Source organism: Aphelocoma coerulescens, chromosome 1 (genome assembly GCF_041296385.1).
Source record: "Aphelocoma coerulescens isolate FSJ_1873_10779 chromosome 1, UR_Acoe_1.0, whole genome shotgun sequence".
NCBI classification, from domain to species: Eukaryota; Metazoa; Chordata; class Aves; order Passeriformes; family Corvidae; genus Aphelocoma; species Aphelocoma coerulescens.
In genome coordinates, this window is record NC_091013.1 from 27,291,072 (window position 1) to 27,315,584 (window position 24,513).

At 41.1% G+C, this 24,513-nt stretch overlaps 1 protein-coding gene across 1 annotated transcript in view; it reads left to right on the top strand.

Annotated features, from left to right (window-relative positions):
- The first annotated feature begins 3,734 nt into the window (after positions 1-3,734).
- The window catches only part of SEPTIN10 (septin 10), a 30,416-nt gene continuing 9,637 nt past the window's right edge, over positions 3,735-24,513 (top strand). The window contains 10 exon segments of the mRNA XM_069004826.1: positions 3,735-10,889; positions 10,891-10,967; positions 10,970-11,135; positions 11,137-11,239; positions 14,863-14,980; positions 15,685-15,880; positions 17,335-17,521; positions 21,013-21,174; positions 22,598-22,694; positions 23,243-23,405. Coding sequence (XP_068860927.1) covers positions 9,424-10,889; positions 10,891-10,967; positions 10,970-11,135; positions 11,137-11,239; positions 14,863-14,980; positions 15,685-15,880; positions 17,335-17,521; positions 21,013-21,174; positions 22,598-22,694; positions 23,243-23,405 — 2,735 coding nt within the window. The 5' untranslated portion in view covers positions 3,735-9,423.

The window sequence follows — 24,513 nt, forward strand, 5'->3', positions numbered from 1 at the left end:
CTGCTGCTGATAAAATACAAGTTGTCTGACACATACCTGCACCAACTTTATTCCTGCACTTGACATGAAAAAAGCATAGTTAAGGTCAAACATAAGGAAGTTCTAGTTAATCATAGTTCTGGAGTGAAGTAGAAGCAATGGACATAAATTAGTGTAATACAGAGCAATTCTCAGAAAAAAAAAACCCTAAGATTTTATTATTATCTCCCTGTGAGACTGCAATTTGCAATTTGCACTATAATTCCATCAGCTGTCTTTTCTGCTTCTGTGCATAATCAGATATAACATCACATGTCATTAAAGAAACAATTATTCTAACAACACACTAATAAATGCCTTCTGTTAGATGAAGGATTTAGCCAGCAAACATAAATAGACCTTTTACATCAATACCAGTGAGGATTAACAGTGACATTTTTATGTCACCCACTCATTCGTGAATTGCCACATTGTCACTGCAAGCCACAGGGTGGAGGGAAAAAAAAGGAGACAACCAGCAATTGCAAAGTTATCATTCATGGGAGTGAAGAAACTGTGACTATTTAAAGATGTTATTCAAAAATTACAAAATTAGGAGATATTTGAATCCCACATAAATTCCATATTTAAGATTGTAGGATTGAATATTTAATGAGAATTTGGCTGAGCAGGTTTTGTGGGTTTTTTTTGGGTACAGTACTTCCTACTTATTCACAGTCTTCCTGTGTTAACTTGGACAACTCATACACTATTTGTGTGCCTCATATTTCCTCAGGCTTATAATTTTTGGGATATATTTTAGGCAGTATTTCCCATTCTGATATATGGATTGGAAGCAGTTTAGTAGTGTCTGCAGAGAATCTACAGGCTGCAAAGATTCTAGGGACTGTAGGTGAGGAGCTTCATCCTTTCTTGTATTTGAACAACATCTGAGATTATGGGATACTGACTGTACAATGTCATCAGCAGAAGTTTTGACAGCTTAATGCATTTCCTCCTCTCCCAAGCAATCAATTTCCACTTCTTCAGTATCATTTCCCTGTTGTTTCATTCAATCTCAAGTCAAACAAGCAGGCAAAACCTTCATGAGGCTGCAAATGACCATAAAAAGAAGCCACACTGGCAACATTGGCAACAACTCCATAGCCTTCAGCAACAATTCCTTTCCAAGAACACTGGTGGAAAAGCAATATTCTGAGAGTAGTTAATTCTTCATTACTGACCCTCCACTGTAACAGGTCAGAGGGATTTAAACCAGGCACCAGAAAAGGACCCCTGAAGAGAGCACTAGTGTGGAATGTGGAACACTGAAATCATTCAGTGGTTACAAAGACAGGAGCTGTTGCCCTGCACTGCTTTCTCACTCTATGTACTGGCATGTTTGAGATGGGTTGCTTTTTTTTTCCATTGTTTTTACAACAGGCATTTCAGTTTGAAGGGTGTGTAGGAAAGTGAACTTTCAAAATGTTAGTCATCTGTAAAGTTACAGTATTCTTACTCTCAACAGGATGTGAGGCAAAGTTTTCCAGAACTTGGATTCAGTTACACAGGGATCAAAAGGGGCTCATTTGTAAGATGATGATGTGGGCAATCCAGTTAGCCAGAAATCCCATTAAGGACCTATTGTAAAAGACACTACTTTTGACCTGGTCAATGGAATAATAATTGGAAATTCTGTAAACAATATGCAGTGTTTCTTATTCAAAGCAGAGTATGATTCACAGTGTTGACTTTAAGGTACATAACACTAAAATCATGAAGGAGAAACTGTGATCTTTTTCTACATTTGCCCACCAATTTTAAGTTTTGCCTCTGTTGTAATTAAAATTATGTATGTGGAGACCTTTATTATCAACATAATTTTTGTTCTTTCCAGTCCTGAAATTTCAAGCAGAAAAGGAGAGCTTACATTTAGTTTTTCCATTTCATTCTTAATAAAGAGATTTCTCTATTTGAAGCATCCCCATTTTCTGAGCCTTATACATCTATTAATCAATATTTATGCAATTCAAGCTACTAAAAATAGAGAGAGGAAAAAAAAAGGGGGGACGTGTGAGAAGCAGCTAGGAAAGAAGAGGTTAAGTACAGAAGGGATGAAGATGCACAGCACTCTGCTCCCAAGAGCTCTGCACTTTGCCAAGCACCAGCAGCAGACTTTTTCATAGCAGGACTTTGCTATCAAGTGGAAAACCAGTTGCTTTGTTTTTAGCCAGAGTTCCAGTCTAGAAGGAATCACACTTTAATTTAGAATTCTCTGATTTGTTATGTGTTCTGAGCTAAATTGTAAACTTTGCAATGATGTAAAAAATAACAACCACTATTCTGTACAACTGGTATATCAGAGAGAAAAAAACAGTCCCTCAGTGCATGCAGCAGAAGTCCCTGCTCAATGTTTGCCTGTTTGCAAACATTACTTTAGATAAATTTACTCCAGATCCAGGAAAAGGTTTGGGTTCTCATTTTATTTAAGCCCCACAAATGTAAACACTGGATAAAGGCCACTACCACATTTTTCTTGCATACACAAGTTCAAGAACTGCCCAGCACTTTAGTTATCCCAGAAACAAAAATTTGGCTACAAGGAAGCTGAGATTACTGCAGGAACTTGAAGCAGACTTTTGATGTCAAGAAAATTTCAAGTTAATACCCAAAAGCCTAATATTTTCTTGCATGCTGACAGCTGTCAGTGACCTACTATACAGCCCTTAAAAAACATACTGTGGATGTAGCACTGCAAGCTCTTACCCACGACACAACTAACCCATTTTGTGAAGAAAAAACATCCTTAATGAGATATCTTTAAGAACAATGAAGTACCTTATGAACAGATATGATAATCTTGCAGCAACTCTTTTCAGTAGTTTCCTGTAGCTACTGTTCAGTGTTGAGCCAACTGATTTCTGTCAGTAGCTAGAGATTAATAACAGACTGTTAACTAGCTATGTCAGCTATATGATATTAATTAGTTATGTCAGCTATATGAGGTATTCGGCACCATTTAACACCAAAAGTCTTTTCAGCCCTCCAGTTTCACCCGTAGTTCAGTTCACGTCATTTATTCACATGTGAAAGAGTGATACCTGTGTAAATGTCCCAGGCAGATGAAACGACGTAGCATCTCTGCTTCCATGCCCATCCAAGGAAGAACTGCCAGCAGCTTCAAAAGGCCTCAGACTTGCCAGTGCTGGAGCCCACACTGTGCAGCTGCAGACTGCAGGGGTGCAGCTACAACATCCACAGTCTGTTCCAGCCAGCTCCGCTGTGACAGAAGGGGGTGTTTCAAGAGGCAGAAGTGTGAGGTTGGTAACTAATGGTCCTGCTGTGGGAAGCAGCTAAACCAGCAGGATTTACCTGCATTCCTTTAATTATACTGTCCCAAACTGTCACGGTCATTTCCACAAGATGTATCTGTAGTAAGATACTATGCCACAGGTAACAAGGAAAAGATCAGGCAAATATAGATGTCCTTATATATTCAAGTGTTACAAACATGTTTTCTGGTACTTTGATGGTTTATATCATGCAAGTGTATGTCCAGTGAACAGAGACATCTTTATAGTCTGCACAGTTAATTTTGTCTTTCTGTATGTAAAGTAGTAAAAGGGACAGCACCTCTTTAGTATGAAATGTCCCAAGGGATTTCTGTGCCTCAACATATATTGCAGGCATCCTTTATCTCTTTTTTAAAAGAAAAAAAAAAAAAAACACTTCCAGAATAGCCAACAGCTCCACCCAAACAACCATCACTCCACCCAGCTTCAGAAAGAGACACCTCTTATTTATGCCCACCCTACTACCAGTTTCTCAGGCACTCTTAAGGAACTGCAAGGTGAAATAACAGGGAGAGCTCAACAGCCAGCCAGCAAAAGTGAAAGGCTTCTGGCTTCAGCAGAGAAGTACTGAGGAAATGCCCAGATACAGCCCATGTGACTGAATTATTCTGGTAGTTAGTAGCATTTGAGATTAGGTTTACAATGTCTCTTTTCATGGGCGAGGGTTGATGCAAGGATACATTCTACAGGCTTTCTGCTTTAGACTGATAGCAGTCAGCTGCAATCCTTTACCTGCGCTGATGCAGAGCTATGGGTCTGTCCACTTCCGTCACTCTTGGCAGTCCCACTGCAGGTTTGCCAAATGCCTCTTAGTGAATTAAGGGCAGGTTAAAAGCTGTCTGTGCAGAAGGGTAGGTGCACCTAAATACACTACAATGGCTCGTTTGGCATGGCTGGTGTACCTGAAAGAACACGGAATGCTTTTGCACCTTGACCTATTACCTGCTCTAAGGGCATCTCATGTGCCACTAGCAGCTTCACTCCTGGTAAAAGCCTCAGAACATGGTTTCTTCAGGTTTTACCACAGGAGATGAACTACTTAACTTGTAACACAGTTTTATTAAAAGCAAACACAAAACCTGCTGCGTTGGCTCAGTTTTTCCAATAATGAGTGCACATTAGGACACATCAACACTAAATTTGGCTAAACTGAAAAATCATAGGAGATAAGTTCTGCAACAGCTGCAAAATGATGTTTCATTATAACAAAACTAGGAATTCAAAAACATGTTTCATTTTTTTCTGTCAAACTGTTCACAGTTAAACTGAAAAGCTAGTTCCTCTCCTAAAACCTTCTATTAAACTCAGACTTCTTCCTTCTTTGCACACTCAGATGAGGATGTGAAGAAGTGAAAAGTATGTACCTTTTGTTTTTTCAATGCCAACAAGGAAATGAAATGCACAAATCAACTACTTTTTTTCTGGATGAAGTCTCTGAAGTTTAGTGTATTGCCTTCAGGTTCATATGCATTCCATACAACTCAAGGTGTATTAAGTCAGGACTGTAATCTCCTTAGCCCTCCCTTCTAGCTAACGGAAAAATAAGCTAGCAATGCAATGCTGAAAGGCTTCTCTTCCACTGAGAAGTCTGAAGTTATGCTGGGCTATTCTGATGTACCAGGACTGTGCTGCAACAGCTGTAGCTACACTCAACACAAGAGTTGTTTGTGCTTTTGCAAACAGTACTAGTCACACTAAGAAATGTTAGTAAGAGGGCCAACTAAAATACTTAGCATCAGACATTAATTTATGTTAGAGCTCTCAGCAAGTCATCTCTCTCAACTATTACACTAGGAGAAGGGATGTATGTTTTGATACAATTTTCTAAAGAACTAGTCAAGCCATCGCATGACCAGCAAGCTTCCTGTAGACTGCTTTCCTACCAAGTCCTCCACTTCCCCCATAACCTCAGCTGCTTCCACATGCCTCAGTTCTCTCCTAAGTTTCCAAGAACACTTCCTCCTCCCTTCTTCTCTCACTTGTGTCACCATACTACTGATTTAGGGTTGCTCGGCTTGGAGCTGCATGCATCCTGATCCACCAGCATGGTAACAGCTGAGACTTTTTTCAGTTTAAGCACAAATCTGGATGTCTGTTAGGAGCTACTGGCCACATGAGGTTTCAACATATCTTCTGGTAAGGCAACAACTTCAAAGAACTTTTAGACACACCAAAATCCCCCAGTCTAGCTTGGTAATGAAACTTCCCTTTACAGTAGCCACCAGCTGTAGTTAAGACACATTACAAAATACCTTAATCCTAAACCTTTTTTAATTAGGTGTTGACCTTTACACAGTGACTAAAACTAAGTATTAGTCTTTCCAGAGTCAGAGATATTAAGCTGCACAGAAGTAAGGTCAGGATGCTATTTTAAGTTAAGCAATGCCATTCTCCCAGGCCCTTATTTAGACATACTTGTCTACCACAAAAATTGTTGTGTCTTCATTTACTTTGACATGAGTTATTAGAAAGTAGATGCCAAAGAAAAATGTTACTGTCTTGCAAACAACTCTACCGTATTTTTTCCATGTCTTACTGCTTGAGTGCTAGACAGCATCAAACATCCTGATGATTAAAAAAAACCAACACAAAACAATAGATAGTTTTAACAGCCAATATGCACCTAAGTATGTAGCATACAGGAGACAATTCAGAGCATTCATGGGCTCTTTTTATTTCGTAAAACTAAAGCTTACAGATTCTCAACTCATAACCATTCAGAGAGACAACCACAAAAAGTGTATTAATAAAACCCAACAGGCTTCCAGGCCTCTAAAATTTTTCAAACATAAAGTACAAAAAAAGATACCACGTGTTTACATTACAGTCTTGCTGCCTTACACACCATCATAAAAAGTGAACAAACACATTCAGTAACTTCAGGCGTACCATTAAAAAGATACCAGTTAGTGCTCTGGTTTTCTGTACCATACGACTTTATTTCAGTCACATCTTTCTAGGCAAAGTATCCAAAATATTTGACTCAAGCATACCTTTAGACTGCAAATATACTGAAATAGGGCATCAAGTCTTTCCTGTCTCAAAAAAACCCCATTAAGTTTTAGCTCATGTTATAAAAAGCAACCATGTGGAATGTAACAAGTCATAATGTGAAATCAAAGTGCTTTATTCCCATAGCGCAGACAGATATGAGTGGTTATCCAGCCATTCCTTAGTATATCTCAAACACCAAAAGAGGTATTTGCTCTGTTGCATCTCACCTTGCAAAGACTTTTGGACCATTATGGTGAAATTTCATTAACTGACAACTAAACAGTATCGGTGGACCAGCAATTTCACTTCGATACTTCAAATAATGACTTATAATGAGGCATCTTTTTATTATTTTTCAAGTTCCCTTAATAATTTGCAAAGTTCTACTGTATTGTGCAACATTATATTCCAGTTAGTCTCTTAAAATCCCAAGGTATGCTCTATTTGAAACCCTCAAATTATTTCCCTAGAACCCAATAGCTGTCTAAGACTCAGTCTTTTTGTGCAATTCTTCGCTGTTTGCATGTGAAGAGAGAAACACTTCACCCAACAGCCTGTATGAAAGAACTATAAACTCTCAAAGCAGAAAACAACTTTAATAAGGTTTGGACATCAGTAGTTGCATGGAATATGTACTCAATTCAGACGTGCCCATACTGAAGAGTACTCGCATTTTAAGTGTTCAGTCAGAAAACTTCCTTCCTACAGAAGTCTAAAAACCTATTTATCTTCCAGAGAGAAGGAAGTTTAAGACTTAGGAATTTAATTCTCTTTTCTGTTACAACAGAATTAGCTCTATGTTATAATGTGTATGATTTATCCCCCCCGTTTCAGACGCCCCACTGTACACATGTACAGTTTAAACAAGGAGGACTGAGGGAAAATTTCTGGTCCCATCCCACAGACATAAAGACAAAGTGCTTTGCAAGACTGATTTTATCCATCGCATTTGTGGCAACCAACCCAAAATGAAGGCACATGAAATCTGTAACACTATAGCTTATAAATTGTAAACTAAAGCTGAACCTCTCTATAATTTCTAGTCTTTTTGCACAAAAGTAATGACCAGCACCTATGCAGAGGTTCTACTTTTTTTTTAATATAGCTTTTCCCAGAAATAGTTAAGTGTCACTTGCATGCCTGTGCAAACACTGTCATTTATTAGCATTTGACATGAAGTGCAGAAACTGGTTGTTTATCTGCATGGAAAGTCTGATGCCAATGCATCAGTAGCACTTCCTTCCCCTTGCTACAAGAAATGTAAGTCACTAGCAACAGCCACAAAGAGCTGTTACCTCAAAAGTGCACACTCCCAGCAGCAGTTTTCCTGTGAGGTGTTCTACAGCTTGTGCCATGCATTTAATCAGTGTCTCAAATTTGGATTTTAACATGTCAAAGCCTATCTACTTTTGGTTAGTTACAGGCCAGGCATGCACATGCATCGTAAGGAAGCCAACTAGAAACATGCTTTGACAGATGCTGCATTGAAACTGGCCATACCTTAACAACTAAACACAGATGAGCTGCTACACTGAGTAGCATTCAGGATCCAGGGTGAGCTCAGTACCTCTTACGGAAAGCCGAATATGGATATAAATCTGCCTCCTAGATTTCACTGGAACTGCTACCTTTAAAGCAGAGAAACAAGATTCAAGGTTTCCAACAGTTTTAGCAGACGGATAGGCTCGTCAATCAGATTAAGACTTACTAGGTTGTCAAACAACAGTTCAAAGCCTTGGCTATCACTTCTCTACAAACACAGGTTTAAAAGAACTCAAACACCACTGCCATCACTTAACTAAAATATGCAATTATGCTGTTTCATTCAGAATGATAAACAGGGATATAGTTTTGGAATTCTAGTTTTTCATCCTATGTGTGAATTCACACACCTGCTTTGTTTTTTCTTCCCCTCACTTTTATTTTTTCTCCATTTCCACGCAGTGTCAGTTGAATGGATTGGCACACAAGTTACTAGAGAACACAGACCTGTAGCTACTACATTACAGAACCATATTAGAGTTTCATGAAGGTTTCATGCAATGGTGTCTGTGCTCTTTTATTCTAAAAGAGAACAACTTTCACAGATAACACATACAACACAATTTTCTGATTTTAAATGCAGTATGCAGTGAGTTACACACGGAACATTAACAAGAATTGACCAGACTTAATAACTGGAACTGCGCTAGGTCTGGCACCTGAGAATTCACAGTGATTAAAATAAAATTGCTTTGCCTAAGACAAAACAAAAGATACCAAATATATATAAAAAGTCTATGCTTGTATTGTCTTGTATTAGTATTCCAACAGCGATAAGCAAGCTCAGTAGTACCTCAGACAGCAAAGACTTCTGCACATGGTTAACTTTATTCATTGCTTGCAGTGCAATGGAATTTTTTTTTTAATTTTTAATAATATATTCATGATGTCAAATCAAGCAATTTTCAATGCATAAAGTCAACACAGGCTCAATTCTTTGACGGATTGAAGCTTGGATTCTGACAGGAAACCATTCTCTACCATCTCAGTTTGTGTACCCAACCCCACATTGTGCCAGGTGGTATTGCTGTTAAAGAGAAACTTAAGGTATACTTGTATATTGCTGAGGTGTTCTGACATACCAAGTTGTTTGCTAATAGTTTATAGTACCAGTTGATAACATGAGTAAAGCATTTGCACTTTTCTTTCCCCACTCACCTCACTAATCCTAGTATATCCACTAACACAGGTTTATGATCCCAAAGCCTGCTTTTAGACAGAAAGGAGCACAGCTTTTAAACACCCCAGCGTTTCTCAACCCACCCACTGCCTCCCATTTCAGCACCGAGGGCCCGGCTGAAGCAGCTGCTCTCAGCAGCTGTGGGCTCCCAGAGCCCTGCTGACCTACTGGGCTCACTGACACTGAACTGGGAGTTAAAGCAAGATACTCAGGACCCATCTGGCCGGAGTCCATGAGTGTAGATGAGCACCCACTCGTACCTGCCTCACCTTCTGCGCTACACCTGAGGGCACTTTGGTCCGTGCATTCACCTCCCAGACCTCATGCTCCCCGGCCTTATCCAAACACATTGGACTTCGGCCTGAGCTTGAATGACGATTTCAGGGATTTCTCCTCATGCTCTTCCTCCTCAGTGTCACCACGAAAGGAGGGTGTGTTGTGGATGATCTGAGTCCTGAAGCGGATCTTATTAAGCCGAGGCTTCATCCGTCCGCTGCCAGAGGCTTTCCTGGTCATCTCCTTGCCTTTGCCTGGCACCGCTGCCCCATCGGTGCCTTCAGCTTCCTCCCCAGTGCCGTGGTGGTGGTGGGAGAGCCGGTAGTTCATGAGATTAGATGGCAACACCTTGGAGAGTCTCCAGCGCCCGCTCCCATTGCCAGCATTCCCTTCCTCCTCCTCCTCCTCCAGGGCCCCCACGAGGCTCCGCATGTCCCCCGAGGTGCCCTGGTGCAGGTACTGCGCAGCCTTGCGCCCGCTGTAGTCGCGGATGTCCACGTCGGCGTCGTAGGCTCCCACCAGCAGCTTCACGACCTCGGCGTGGCCGTGCATGGCGGCGATGTGCAGCGCCGTGTGCCCGCCGCTCGTGCGGGCGTTGATGTCCACGGGCAGCCCGTGCCGCTGGGCGAAGTTGACCAGCGTGGCCAGCAGCTCCTGCCGCCCGTGCTTGGCGGCCCAGTGCAGCACTGTGAAGCCGGTGATAAAGTCCCGCTTGCAGAGCAGCGCCGGCTCGCAGCTCAGCAACCCCTCCAGGCTCTCCCACCGCCCGTCCGAGGCCGACAGCATCCAGGCGTGCTCCAGGGGGTCCAGTGCCACGGAGCCGGTGGTGCTCCCCTCCTCCTCGGCGGAGGACGAGGCCACCGAGGCACTGTCCGAGTCGCGGCCGCGGCCCCCGCCGGGGAGAGCGCCGCGCTTCAGCTGGGGGGAGCTACCCCGCGCCGCCTCCCGCAGGCTCCGGCGGCCGCCGCCCTGCGCCGCCGCCCCGGGGGCTCCCTCCGCCGCCCCCGCCTCGTCCACCGGCGGGGGCCGCCCCGGGCCCGCCGCTACCGCGGTCTCTTCGCCGCCGCCGCCGTCTCCGCTGCGCCCGGGCGGCGGCCCCCGCCGGGAGCCCCTCCGGTGGCCTCCGGCCACAGCCGGGCTCGGCCGGGGCAGCTCGCCCCGCTGCCCCGCGGGCTGAGGGCGGCTGCCGGCATCATCGCCTGTTGCCGGCGGCGTCTCCTCAGCGCCTGCCCGTGGGGAGGGCGGCGAGTTCGGCTGCTCCGCGCTGTTCGCCGCAGGCTCCTGCTCCCCGGAGGTCAGGGGGGCTGCGGCGGCGGGGGGCTCCGGGGCGCAGTACCGGCGGCGGAGGTGCACGTACTTGACGCCGGTACCGGGCTCCTGGCGCACGGTGGCCACTGCGTTGACCAGCTCCTTGAAGCGGTGCCGGGCGGCGCCGCGGCGGGCGGGCTCCGCGGGGTTCAGCCAGTCCCGGAAATGCTCCAGCAGCTCCGCGTTGCGCGCCCGCCCGCCCCGCGCCGCCAGGAACCGCACCACTGACTCCTGCTGCAGCTCCGCCGGCTCCGCCATCGCCGCCGCTACCCCATCGCGCCGCCGGCGCTCCTCCCGCTGCTACTGCCGCTGCTGGTGATGGTGATGGCAGTGGCGGTGCGGGCGCGGCAGAGCCGCCGCTGCCCGAGCCCCTCCTCCCGGCGGCGGCATGCCCGGCAATCACTGCCGCGGCGGCGGCACCGCGCCGCCCTCCGGCCGGGAGGCGCCCACCAACAGCACCCGCCTCGGCGGCGGAGCCGCAGCGCATCCCCTCCCCGCGCTCCTCCCCGCCGCGTGGCTCTCCCCTTCGGCGGCAGCTTCGGCCGCGCCTTTGCCTCCCTGCTCTCCTCCGTCCTTCTCTGCCTCGCCTGGCGGGGCCATGGCTGCTTCCGATGCCGGTCGGCACTTGGTAAGTCCTCTCCGCGGTGTGGGGGGCGGCTGGTGAGCAAGCCCCTGCCCTGGGGGTGAGCCCGGCGCGGCTGAGGGGACGGAGGGGCCCGGCATCGCCGGCACCAGGAGGGGAAGGAGGGCGGCGGTCACACCGTGCGAAGAGGTGGAAGTGCCACCTGCACCTCGCTGCGGGGAACCGTGCGCTGCCCCGGCCCCGTGCTGGGCGCTGGTGAGGGCCGCGTCAGGTCGGGTTAGCGGCGGAGATGAAGGCTCCTTCCTCACGCCGTCTAGTTCCCAGAGCTGCCAGGCTTTTAGGATGCTTGTTGTTAATGGAACTTGTTTTCAGATGCCACCCTTCTTAGCGCTCCCGTGGCGTATCGCGTATTCCAAAGTAATAAGTTGGATCTTGGCTACTGAAGAATTACTTGTGTGTAATGGCAAAGCTGTCAACTTCATGTTCTGAAGACACTGAGCCCATCCACACGGCAGCACGTCCCCCTGGAGTGTAGTTCCTCTGCCTGTTGGTAGTAGTGGAAAACTTGGGGCTCAGAAGAATCACATTTGGGGTGCCCATGGGCGCGTTAATGTGGTGATGTCCACCCTCGCGGCTGAGGGCACGGCATCCTTCCCAGGGCCTCCGCGTAGCTGCCTGGGGCTGGCGGGACCATCACCTTCTGCATAAGCACACACTGATTACGGTTTTCTTCAGGTTTTGGAGGGCAAATTTCAGTCACCTCTACAAGCCCAGTAGCGAGCTAGTTTCTCGCTTGGACTGCTGGTCTGGTTCTGCAGAGGCTTATGCAGAGTGGTAGTAGTCTGAGACCTAGCTTTTGCTTCGGAACGGCATGGTGTTGTGAGCTTTTAGCCAGAAATATGTGGCAATTTTAAAAGAAAGTAATTTTTTTAGTTTCTTTCTGAAAGAAAGAATAATTTTTAAATGTTGCACTGTCTCAGGCTATGTTTTTTTTTATGCCTTTTTTAATGGGCAAGACAACTTTATAGAAACCAATCAGAATTGTAGAATGGTTTGGGTTGGAAGTGATCTAAAATAGATTGTCTGGTTCCAACCCCCCTGCTCGGGGCAGGGACAATTTTCGCTGAACGGGGTTGCTCAGAGCCCCATCCAGTGTAATGAATCTGGAGAAATCCAGACAAATTAGCTCAACCTTTAAAAAAGAGGTTGAGGGAAGGAATGAGATGTGATTTAGATCAGTTAGGTGATCAATTAGGTGATATTTCTTTGGAAGCGGGTATCATGTGGTCAGTTTTGTGGACTTAATTTCTCTGGATATTTGTTAGACAGTAGCAGAGTTGAAGCTGTATGAGGTGCTGATGCTAGGGACAAACAGCTGATGTCCTTGGAAAATCTTAGAAGGAAAAATGTAGGCTACTTCTTTTCTATTAAGAGAATGCTTCAGTTGTGGTCAGGTGGAATAGGTTTACACAGTGATTCTTCCATAAGGAAGGGAGGTGTTGTGCTGAATAAGGGCTCGCTGCTTGGTAGGCAGCAACAATTTACACACTGAGACAAGGTACTTCTATTTCTTTATTCTAATTTGTCCAAAGCAGGGTGGTAGGTGATAACCCACAAAGTGCTAGCTGCCCAGTCATCAAAACTACATTTACACATTTTAGCAAGCAGGGAAATCAAGGGTCATTGGCTACTAGTTGCATAGTTTTCTTAATTAGTGTTCTACCTTCTATTGGTTAGTGATTCTCTCGTTTATCATGCTACTTAGGCCACACTCGCAGTCTTTCTCTTCTTTTGAGTTGATGGGTTTCTTGAGTTGGTGGTCCACGAGTTGGTGGTCACAATCTCCTCCTGCCAAAATTGCCTTGGAGCTGAGTTAGTTTGAGCTGATTTCAGCATAGTTGCTGAGTTGGCTTTGTTAGTTTCTTCCTTATATTGGGAGTTCTGCCAAATGTCCTTGTGGCCTGTAAATTTTGCATTCTTTGTGTTCGCTATCATTAGCACATCCTTCTCTCCAAGCTTTGTTAACCTCCCCCAGCTCTGAGATCACTGAGGCATGCCAAGTCCTAAACCTTAACAAGGCAATTCTACTGACAAAGTAATTTATCTTTCTAACACCTGGACATCAGAAGGAAATAAATTTATTCCTGCAACAGTTTTTTTGTTGGAGTGTTACGAATGGCAGTGCAGTGGTTTTGAGGGTAGCCCAGCGTGGCTGGGATTTCGCCTGGTGACATGAAGATGAAGGGCGTCCTTTCTGCACTCATGCTGAGCCTCTTGCACTGGTTTTTGGTGTGGAGGCTGAATAGTTTGTGTTAGAGGAACTGTCTTATATTAGTGGCAACAGAGGTGCTTTGAGTATCAGACTGAGTAGCTAGACTTCTTAGATGTGCTGCCACTCTGTCTCAGATACACCTGTCTTTAAATGGACAGGATACTGACAGTTTTCAGTGTCTCTCTGCACTTTTTAATAGTAATTGTCTTCTGGTAGAAGGCTTGAGAAATTTTGTTTTCAGACATGCTTTGAATGTACTTTTTTTTTTTTATATCCAGAGATGTCGTATTTTCTCTTTAAATTGTTCACTTTGCATATGCATTTTCCCTCATGTTAGTCTAAAATGGAATTATCTGCTTATAGTAGTCCAAAATGAGAGTTGGTGCAGTTAGTGCAGTGCAGTCTGTAGTCCCATACAAGGAAGTCCTGTGCAAATCAAGAAGAGGATGGGTATTTGCTGTGAGGAATGTCCATATCCTTTTATCTACAATAGTTCTGAGTCTTGCTATGCATACCTATTAAGAAAGGTGCTACTTTTATGGGCTTTAAGTGCTAAATTAAAAAATTTCCCGCTGTGAACTGTGTGCATGTTCACAGGAAACAGTAATGGTTTCCAATTCCATGTGGATTGGAAATAAAAGAGAAAGAATAGCATGGACTTGTCACCGTTTCTACTTCTGATATGTAATGTTTGTTTAAAAATACAGTTCATTTGTGTGAACCAAGATATTTCCTTTAGCCTTATGCATTTTTAGTATGCTCACTGTCTTGATGTCCTGGTTCTAGATTGCTAGCTGATGTTTGAAAAGGAATGTGCACCTTTAGATATTTCTAATGAAATCAATATAATGCTATCTCAGAGCTCTGGTGCATATAATGAGTGTGGATAATGTATTAGTTTACCTAAATAGCAATTTCAGTTCCAGCTCCTCAGAATGAGTTCTGTTTGATAACACGTACCTTCGTCTGATTAATTATGCTCTCTATTTTGAATTGTGATGCTTAGATTGTTTTTAATACTTTTTCCTAATTTCTAAGAGCAAACCAACTGTGATCTATTTTCTCCCTACATTTTTCAGTTTACATTTTCAGTTGGACTTGTCTACTTTATTTCATTCATGTTTCATAAGGTTGTTTGGTTGGGGGTTTTTTTGTTGTTTTTTTTTTGTTTTTTTTTTGCAAAACCTGGACTTTATTTTAAGCCTGGAAATTGTCCTGTAAAGTAAATTTTAATTTTTTCTCAAATCATGGAATAAAGCTGATTTGACAGGTCTTTTTTTCCCAGATTTTGGCTTTTCTTCATTGCATGTGAAATCATAAGGAACGAGTTCTAGCTTTCTAGTAGAATTAATTTGTTGCGATGGTTAACTGATATTTTAAAATTATTTTTCTGTAGCAAAATGATGGCTGTCGAACTTTGTCCTTGTCTGCACATGTTGGGTTTGATAGCTTACCTGACCAACTGGTTAGGAAATCCATCAAGCATGGCTTCTGCTTCAACGTTCTTTGCATTGGTGAGTAGTATCTGTGTGCTTTAAGGCTTTAGTGGTATACCCAAATTAGGAAGTGACTGAAATTTAAATCCAGTTGTGGTGTTAAACAGTTTCTTTAATGTTAAGCATGCACTATAATCCCACCCCTTGTCCCAGCTTTATTTATTTATATTCATTCTTTGGGTTAGTATATAGCATTTTTGTAAACAATGTGAAGACCAAAAATTGTTGAAAATGGATGCCAGTTATTTATTCATTTATCAGCAGCCTTTTGGATTCTTTTGAGTAAACTGGGCTTATACTCATAACAAAGAGCTTCAGATTAAAAAAATTCTAAAATTCCCAGGTGGTATTACTGTAGTGTTTTTATACTTATTAAATGCTTTGCTCTAGTATTTTACCCTTATTCTTAAAAACCCTTTGTTTAATCTCTGTTTTCACAGCTATCTACTTAACTTTTTTAAATCTATAGAAAGTTAATTCTCACTTTTAAAGAAACCAAAGTGTCAAGATACTGTTCTGCTCACTACTCATTAGCTGGTAATTTACCCTTATATATAGGATGAAAAAAAAAAAGAAAATATATTTTGTGCTCACTAAAAGAATGCACAAATACATTTTGCTCAGAGAAATCAGATGAGAAGTTTTTGTGTACAATTTCTGTGCTTATTATGTGTTTATTTGATGTGCAAAATGTCTTCCCAAACTCTTCTGTTTACCTTCAGGGGAAACTGGAATTGGGAAATCAGCCTTGATGAGCAGTTTGTTTAACACCAATTTTGAGGATGCTCCATCAACACATTTTCTGTCAAGTGTACAACTTAGAGCCCGGACTTGTGAACTCCAGGAAAGTAATGTTCTTTTGAAGCTGACCATTGTAAAAACAGTCGGATTTGGTGACCAGGTGAACAAAGCAGATAGGTAAGTGCCCTCTTGTCACTATGTTATGCTGAAGTTTTGGTCTCAATTGCCAGCTGATTTTTCTTTGGGCTTTGTAGTAAGTGGTTGTCTTACATGTGTTCCAAATAGATGGTTAACTTTTTCCCTGTGTGTCAAAGAAAACCTATTTGTCTTTCATGTAGGAAGTTATTTTATAAATCAGATGAACTCTGCCCCTTTCTTTATGATATAATCTTTAATAAATGTATGTGCATGCAGTAGTATCTTTTGGGGTGGAGAAAAGCAGGGAGGTCAATGGGAGGGTTTTTAAAGAGCCAAGCAGATTATAAAGTACTGTATATTATATAGATTAGATCTACAGGGTTTTTAACAATTTGACTGTAACATGTTGAAGACCTTAAACTGAAAGTAACATCATATGGATTACCAAAGGCCTTTGTTTGTTTTTGGTTTTTTTTTTCGGACAGCTAAGTTGGGAGATGCAGAGGCAGCACACTGGTGGCTTTCAGAACTTTTTTGAGTCTCTGCTTTTGTGAATTTAAGGTTTTACAGTACTGAACTGTCTCAGCAGATTTTGTTTCTTTCACCTTAATAATTGTAAAGAATTTATGCTATGAGTACCTAAATGGTGGTACTCATATAATAAAAGAAGGTTAGTCACATTTAAGATTATCATGAGAGCTATGCCTTATGATATGATTGGATAATAGCTACTGCTAGTGAACTGGATGAAGGAGATGCAAGTAGATACTAGTATAGCTATCAGAGGTTTTGGTGTGTGGTATAGGAGGTGCCTTTTCATTCTTTTAATTTTTTATGTAACACTTGCTTCTGGATTTCAATAGCGTTTGATCTGGTTTATAAACTTTGTGTAGCAGAAGAAATGCAAGGGTGCACTGCTTCCACATCTAGCGAAACTTTCTTTTTGAAAGCACATTAGAATCTGGTTTTAAGTAGGATAAAGTATACTTAAACTGTACTTACTATAAATAAGATTTATTTTCTCTAACATTTCTCAGTTTTTGTCTGTTGTTTAAGAGCTCTCTCATGCACAGTACTTCAGAAGATAAAGTTCATCCTGTTTCTTGGTACTATTAGTTGCACATTCTTTCTTTTCTTCTACCTAAGAGGTTGTTGTGTCTTTCTTATATTTAAGAGTTCTGCATTTCGACAACTTAATGGCAAAAGTTTAAAAACATCACTTGGGAAGTTCGATGATAATCATAATTAACTTTATGTAGCTTTTTTCACTAATGGCAGCTAGGAAGTGTTTTTTCGGTATTAGATGCACAATTCTTTTCTGAGTAGCTTTTCAGAAATTAAGATTAGTCTGTACATGTAATTTTCTGCCCTACTTGAGCAGCCTTTTGACATGTAAAGCAAAAATCCACAGAATAACACAAGAGAATTCCCTTCTTAGTCTGTCTCTGTTTAGGAGTAGCTAATACCTGGTTGTTAAATTTTATTTCCTACAGCTATCAGCCTATAGTGGATTATATAGATGCACAGTTTGAAGCCTATCTCGAGGAAGAAGTGAAAGTTACACGTTCTTTATTTAGCTACCATGATACTCGCATCCATGTCTGCCTCTATTTCATTTCACCTACAGGCCGTTCCCTAAAAACCATAGATTTGTTAACTATGAGAAGCCTAGACAGTAAGGTAAGACTTGGAAACAGTTCCAAGAATTTGTCTTACTTTCTAAAGCATCTTGTAGCTTTTAGGTCCACTACCACCTTTCAGTTTTATATCGATGTGTTTGGTTTTGTAATTTTTTTTGGCACTGGTATACTTTAAGTTCAGAATAAATGGGCTCTGCAAGTAGCTTGCAGTTCATCACTTGTTTATTTACAAGTCAAAAGGAGAAGGACATCCAGCAAGAACATTGAAAAAAGAAGCATAACAAAGTTTGAAAAAATAGTAAAAAAGGTAGAACCACACCAACTTTACTTTTATTAAACTATAAACATCGTAGTGAGATTGCATAGGGTACCTTCCGTAAGTTCTGTAGTATTTCTAATTAAGCTTGTTTCTAGTTTTGGGACTGCTGGAAAGTTGGCATGTAAAAAGCTCTGCAGCACTGTGAAGATCTTAGTTATAGATAACTGAAGAGGCATGTGCCATGAACAGAGCACCCTGCCAGCATGGCTTTGTCTAAGATAGGCTGCAGTAGTGTTTTAACATCTTGATTTGTTTAGAAAGCTTTAAAATAGCAGTTTCTAGTGGAATTACTTGCATTTTCTAAATCCTTAACTTTATTCTCTAATAGGACTGTGTGAACTGGATGAAGCTAAATGTTTAAACAATTTTAAGAAACCTTACATTATTTGGATTTAATTTGTTGAAATGTTGAGAAATTTGAAAACTTGAATGCATTTGCTGTGCCTTTAGCCATTTCCTTTGTGCTTTACTAGAGCCCCTCCTGCTAAATTTTCTTTCTGCATTTTCTTGTTTGTGAGAAGTTTCTCCAAGATAACAAGGATTAAATCAGCTGTCTAGTCCACATTTGTGGCTGATAAGCACATTTGGGATTTTTGTTATTTTGTTTGTGGATGTATTTTGCATTTTGAACTTCTCAATAGCAGAGAGCAAGCAGAAGGAAGATATGGTGGTACAAGGGTAGGGGAGTGCAGGGTCATTTCTCTGTGCTATGTTGTTGGTTTCTAGGTTGTGCCCTCTCTTTACTGAACTTCCTTTAAAACTGTTTCTTTCAAAAGAAAAGGATATAGATCCTCAAGTCCCAGTATCCTGAGAAAATACTTCCATGAGTTCAAACCAAAAGTAATTCTGCTTTGGGGAATTTTGGCTTCTAGCCACCTACTGCAAATATTTTTAGTCCTGCTTTGGCACAGAGAGTGCATGAACCACATGTAAATCTGTTGTTTTATCCCTTTGCAATGGATTCTTTCTGATCTTACTACAGAAATATCCATATACACACAGAAAGACTTATATGCTTTAGCTGTAGTTTAGTTTCCATCTCGTTGTGGAGCCATGTTTTTAGTGCTTTTAGTACTGCATTGTCCTAGTGGTAATGAAGAACTTGGAATTTCCCAGGATGTGGAAGTCCCTGGATGCATTCACTGAGTACAGAATTCCATAAAAAGAAGATGATACAGCCACATGCATCCATCAGATGTGTAAATCTATGTCCAAAGATGTCTTGAGTTTCTTCCTAAATCCACTACAGTGTGCACTGTGTGCTTTTGTTATGGTCTGCTGCTACAAAACAATACCAGATTACACAGCTCAGAGGTTGAGAGGGTTCTTGGAATAGATTAGGTTCATCCTGTACTCTCTAGTCCTTGAAGAAAAAAAGCAGAGTATCTATGGTCAATTTATTTTTCTCTATTATGAGTTGGATGACTAGCTAAGAATTTAGACATGGGAAAATCCTGTAGTTTTGCTTAGGATGGCATCATCACAGACCAGCCAGATTTCATTTGCAGATAAAGGGAATCTTTCCATGTACCCTTTCTTGCTGGGAATAGTGATTATTCAACTAAGAGCTCTGCAGTTCTAATTCATTCTTGCAGAATTGTATACAGGTTATGGTTAAGTCAGTATTGTGAGGATTTAGTTTGGGTTTTTTTCCCTCCAGAAAGAATCTTCAGAAATTTTTATATTGATTCACAGAGATACACTTAAATCAGCCTGCTCTTGCAACCAACAGTAATTTCAAATACATGTATTTTCATTCTTTGTTGCTTATCTAGAACCAGAGTAAATGTTATGCTTTTCAATTTTAATACAGTGGTGGTGATTTAATGTCAATGTTGACAGCTGTAATCACAGTTTCTGATGATTTTGCTTTTTACTGTTCTCCTTGGTAGACTTTCTCTGCTATTTGTTTTCTAAGAAATTCTCTCCTAATTAATGAGTGCTTGAAAAAGTTTCATGTTGAAGAGACAGAGTAAAGGTTAATTTAATTCTGAGGACTTTGTGTTCCATCTATTTTTACACCTATATTAGAGAAAACCTAAATTGATGTCTCCCAGCTAATTTGATTGAAGGTGTGAATTACTCCTAGCTGTAACAGATTGTTTATGCAATTCTAAATTAGTTCAGTTATTAAAAAAATATATTCCATCATTTTATTTGATTTTAGATATTTTACCCCATATATGCTTAGATCGTGTATGCTACACAATTAAGGACTGTCATGTAACCTTAGAAGTCATACTTCAGAATTGGCTTGCTTCTTACTCTTTGGGACACTTTGCTTATGACAGAAGTCTTATTTGAAAAATATCCATTTTGAATCTGTTCTTGACATTTAGGTGTTTCCATTCAGACAGAATATTCAGAAGAATAGAAAGTGTGTGTGTTTTTTCCTTTTTTTTTCCCCCTCTCCTTCCTTTTTGCATCTGTGATCAAGGAGCTCTGTAAAACTCTTCATCTTCTGAAATCTGGAGGAGTTATTTATATTGTTCATTCAAAATATTTGGATATTGGCATTCATTATTTGCATTTAGTTCTGAAAAATGTGTATTTTGGGAGTGTCAATAGGATTTGTAAGAAAAAAATTGGCATTACAGCCAAGTTACTGCCATAATTATTTTAGGAAATAGGGCAGTTTAATAGAACTGAATTCTGTGTTCTGAATAATTAGTGTAAAGACTGGAAAAGCAAGATGCTTTAGCCTTTGTCATTCCTCTGCTCATGTCAGATACTTGAGAAACTGTGCTGCAGTGGTGAGGTGAAGATGTAGCTGAAAGGAACCCAAGGAAGAGGCTCAGGGGTAGGCAGGATTTGGTAGCCAGCTTCCTTTTCTTTGTGTATTTAGACTTTGTCAGCTTTCATTTAACACCTGAGTCATGTCCCTTGCTGCTATAAACTAAACAATCTATTTTTTTAGCAGAGATATAAATACTTAATGGCATTTAGTTAATAAGTAGGCACTGCTTTCTTTTGAGTACTTTGCTCTGTGAGACCTCCTTCCTTGTTCTTAGAATCAATTACTTTTAAGGGAGTATATTGAATAATTGGTTGCTAGTTTGTTAAATGATGCCTTTGAGAATATTTTTAATTGATGGAAAATTCTGGACTGCGGGGGAAATTTTAACGGCTTATTAGAAAATAATTCTATTTACAAAAGTTGCCATCTCAAAATTGAAGTCTCACACATTTTGTATAATTTATGTCATTAATAGGTGAACATTATACCAGTTATAGGCAAAGCAGACAGCATTTCTAAAGCTGAGCTAGAGGAGTTCAAGAAGAAAATAATGAGTGAATTAATTAGTAATGGCATCCAGATATACCAGTTTCCTACTGATGATGAAACTGTTTCTGAAATTAATACCATCATAAATGTAAGTAAATGACAAAAATATTGACACTTCAGTACTAAAGCATCATTCTCTGCTGATAAATGTCACTGCTTTCACCATTGTCTTTAAGCTTATAAGTTTGCATGTCACAAGTTTGTTTGGTTTTTTTCTCTCTCCTTAAAAAGCTTTTATGTGTTGGGGTTTTTTTTCCTACTTGCAAATCTTCCTGTCCCTCTGGTGTTGATATCTGTAACAGAAAAGAGGTTCCCATGCCTAAATGGTTTTTCTAATATCTGGTTAATTAATATATAATTACTGTTATAGATGGACAGATTGACTTTGCTCTTTTCCTCAACAAATACAATTTTACATCTGGTAAAGAAGATATTTAGGTGCCTCATGTCTACAATTTTCTCTGGTGTTTATCACAGCAAGTCTTCCACCTGCTTTTTTTCTTTTGTTTAGTACTTTCTTTTGAAATTAGGACAGATTTTCGCTTGGGATGAAGAAGTCAGATGTAACTCTAGCTTATTTTCTGTTGTCCTTTCTGATTATCCCAGGGGTAGCTGCCAGCTTTCTGCAAGGCTGTGAAGCTAGATGGCTTTGCCTTGAGCACTCTGTATTTGCTGCTCTCGTGCCTGTGTTTGTAGGTGCACATGACCATGTTTGTGTGTACCAGGGTTTGAAAGTAGGGAAAAGGGGCCAGGATGCCAGACTCCATGGCTCTGCAGTCCCAGCCTCTGTTACCTGGCCAGGGAGTGAGAATGTGCAGCTGTCCATCAGTAACAGGCCCTTTTGCTGTGGGGAAACGTGGTGGTTTGTTACTTACCACTTCCATGCTCTGCTAGTGATTTATTTTCCAGGTAATGGTGTTCCTTTATTTGGTCAGCTGTTGTGGGTCAGCAGGCAGGCAGTCAGTGCCCAGCCTGTCTTTGTGCCAAGCCCACAGCAGTAACCACACCACCACAGGTTCCAACCTGTGGTTGTCACATGAGTGTTACTGGGATACGATGAGCTCTGACTGAATGTGAGTCGTATGTTCTAGACCAGTTTTCTGTTTGGGGCTGACACTTCCTAGTGCAGCTCAGGATGCAGTTGGCTGCCTTTGCCATTGGGGCAGTCCTGCTGAATCAGGAACAACCTGCTGTTCACAGGATTGTTGTCCCCATGTCTTATTCTGCAAAGTGCTTTTCCAGACAGTTGGCCCCCAGCATATGCTGTGGTATGGGCTTATTCCTCCTGACATGCAGGACTTAGCACTGCTCTCATTCCCACTTCATGAGTTTCAGTTTTTTATCAGTAGATACTGCCTAGCTACTGATCTCCTAAGAGTGGTTTCTGGTTTGAAACTTCCTGTTGGCTTTTCCTGAAATGGTGTTTTCCTCCCTAATTTTTTTCTGAAGTGTTTTTCTGTTTTAGCATAAGAATGCTGACAGATAAGACTTTATTGGTATGACTCTTACAGGGTCATTTGCCATTTGCTGTGGTAGGAAGTATGGAAAAGGTGAAAATTGGAAACAAAATGGTGAGAGCTCGTCAATACCCTTGGGGCATTGTAAAAGGTAAAGGAATTCTTAAAAGTATTTTTACAAGATTTTTGCTGTTGTTGAAGTATAAAATTCTCCAATAATACAAGGGGCTGTTTCACTGATGCCAGGTTGACTGTATTTTGGATCAACAATTTAAGGAATTTAACAATTAATTTTTGAGGCGTGCACTAACCGGTAGTTTCATCCACACTGATGCATCCTTGGAATTAAGGTATGAGATGGTGTATGTAGTATTTGAGTAGGTTAGTATAGTGGCAGTGCCTCTAGCACTACCAAATTTCAAACATTTGTGGTTGTCAGTAAACAAGAGGGTTAAAAAAGAGAGAAATGTGGTGGTGTTCAGCTCAAACAGGAAATCAGGATGGGTTGAAATACGTTCACCAGTACTTACAGGTCTTCAGTATGTCAGTGTGTATGTTAGAAATGATGAGGAAGTATAAGAGGTATAATAAACAGCAAGATACCTTTTCCTAGAAGTATATTTAGTGAACAAAATAAGTGATGCTGTTTAAAATGTATTTGCTACTTCTGCATAATAATAAAATCTTTTTACTAATTAGTGGAAAATGAGAGCCACTGTGACACTGTAAAGCTTCGCAGGATGCTTTGCACCAATATGGAAGACTTAAGAGAGAAGACTTGTGCTTATTATGAATTGTACAGACGCTGCAGACTGGAAAAGTTGGGTTGCAGAGACATTGGCCCTGAGAACAAGCCAGTCAGGTAAAGGACTTCATGTGCAGCACTTGCTTTCAGCATCCATTCACTTCACATCAGCCCGATGCAGAGCAGGGTTCATACATAAAATAGGTTTTCTAAGAAGGAAAGAATATTTTTTTTAATTGAGGTTGTAGCTGTTCATTCAGTTGTCTTCATGGAGAAGTATATGGGTTTAAATCAGCATTGTTTTTGAAAACATGAAAAACAGTTTATTTCTGAAATTTTTCTCTTCTGTAATAAACCTGAGGATTTTAATTTTCTTAAGGAAGTGTGTCTGTTTTCTTTTGGAACCTGCACTTTATGAATTTTTAAATTAATTTTCATTATATATAAGTATTATGTTTTACTTTCTCTCTTAAGGATGTCTGATTCTGAATAATGGTTTTATTGGACTCCAGGTTCGGAAGGAACTGAAGAAAAACTTTTACAAAATAAGTGGTTACGCTGTTGACTTCCCAAATTATCTGCCATAATAACAAATGTCTTAGCATTTTCAGGTCAAGAAATCTGTTGCTAGACTATAGGGATTTAAAAGAGGATTCTAAAGGAAAGTTAAGCAGAAGGTTATGGACACTCAGTTGTTTCATGTAGCAAAGCTGCTTTCTGCAGGAAGCATTTAAAATTTCTATATGCATTTTGTTTATAATCTTTTATTTTCAGTTCTCTCGTCTCCCTCTTCCAGCTTCCTTTTTTTGTTAATGCACGGGACTGTACTTTTAACTGGTCAGAATCCTGATGGGGAAGAGTGATTGCTTCAGGAGTTGTTCAAGCAAAGCACTGTTACTGCATAGTCGTGGTGGGAAATACTGACTTAAAGCAGGCATGAGAACAGAATAAGACTTTGCATTAAAACCAGTTTCTCATTGTTTGAACAAAGGCACATTTGCAGATTAGTTCATTTAGATGATCTTGAGCTGACCTTGAACCAGTGGTCTCTTGATTTACCAAGAAAGGAATACATCTGTTTCATAAAAAGAGAACCAAAGGTGAAAGAGGTTTAAAACCAACTGAAATTAACTGTAGATTTTAATTTGGTTTAGGTTTAAGAACCTGTGTTAACAGCTGATGTATTATTATCCTTGTCTAGAGAAGACTTTTTTTAGAGATTTGT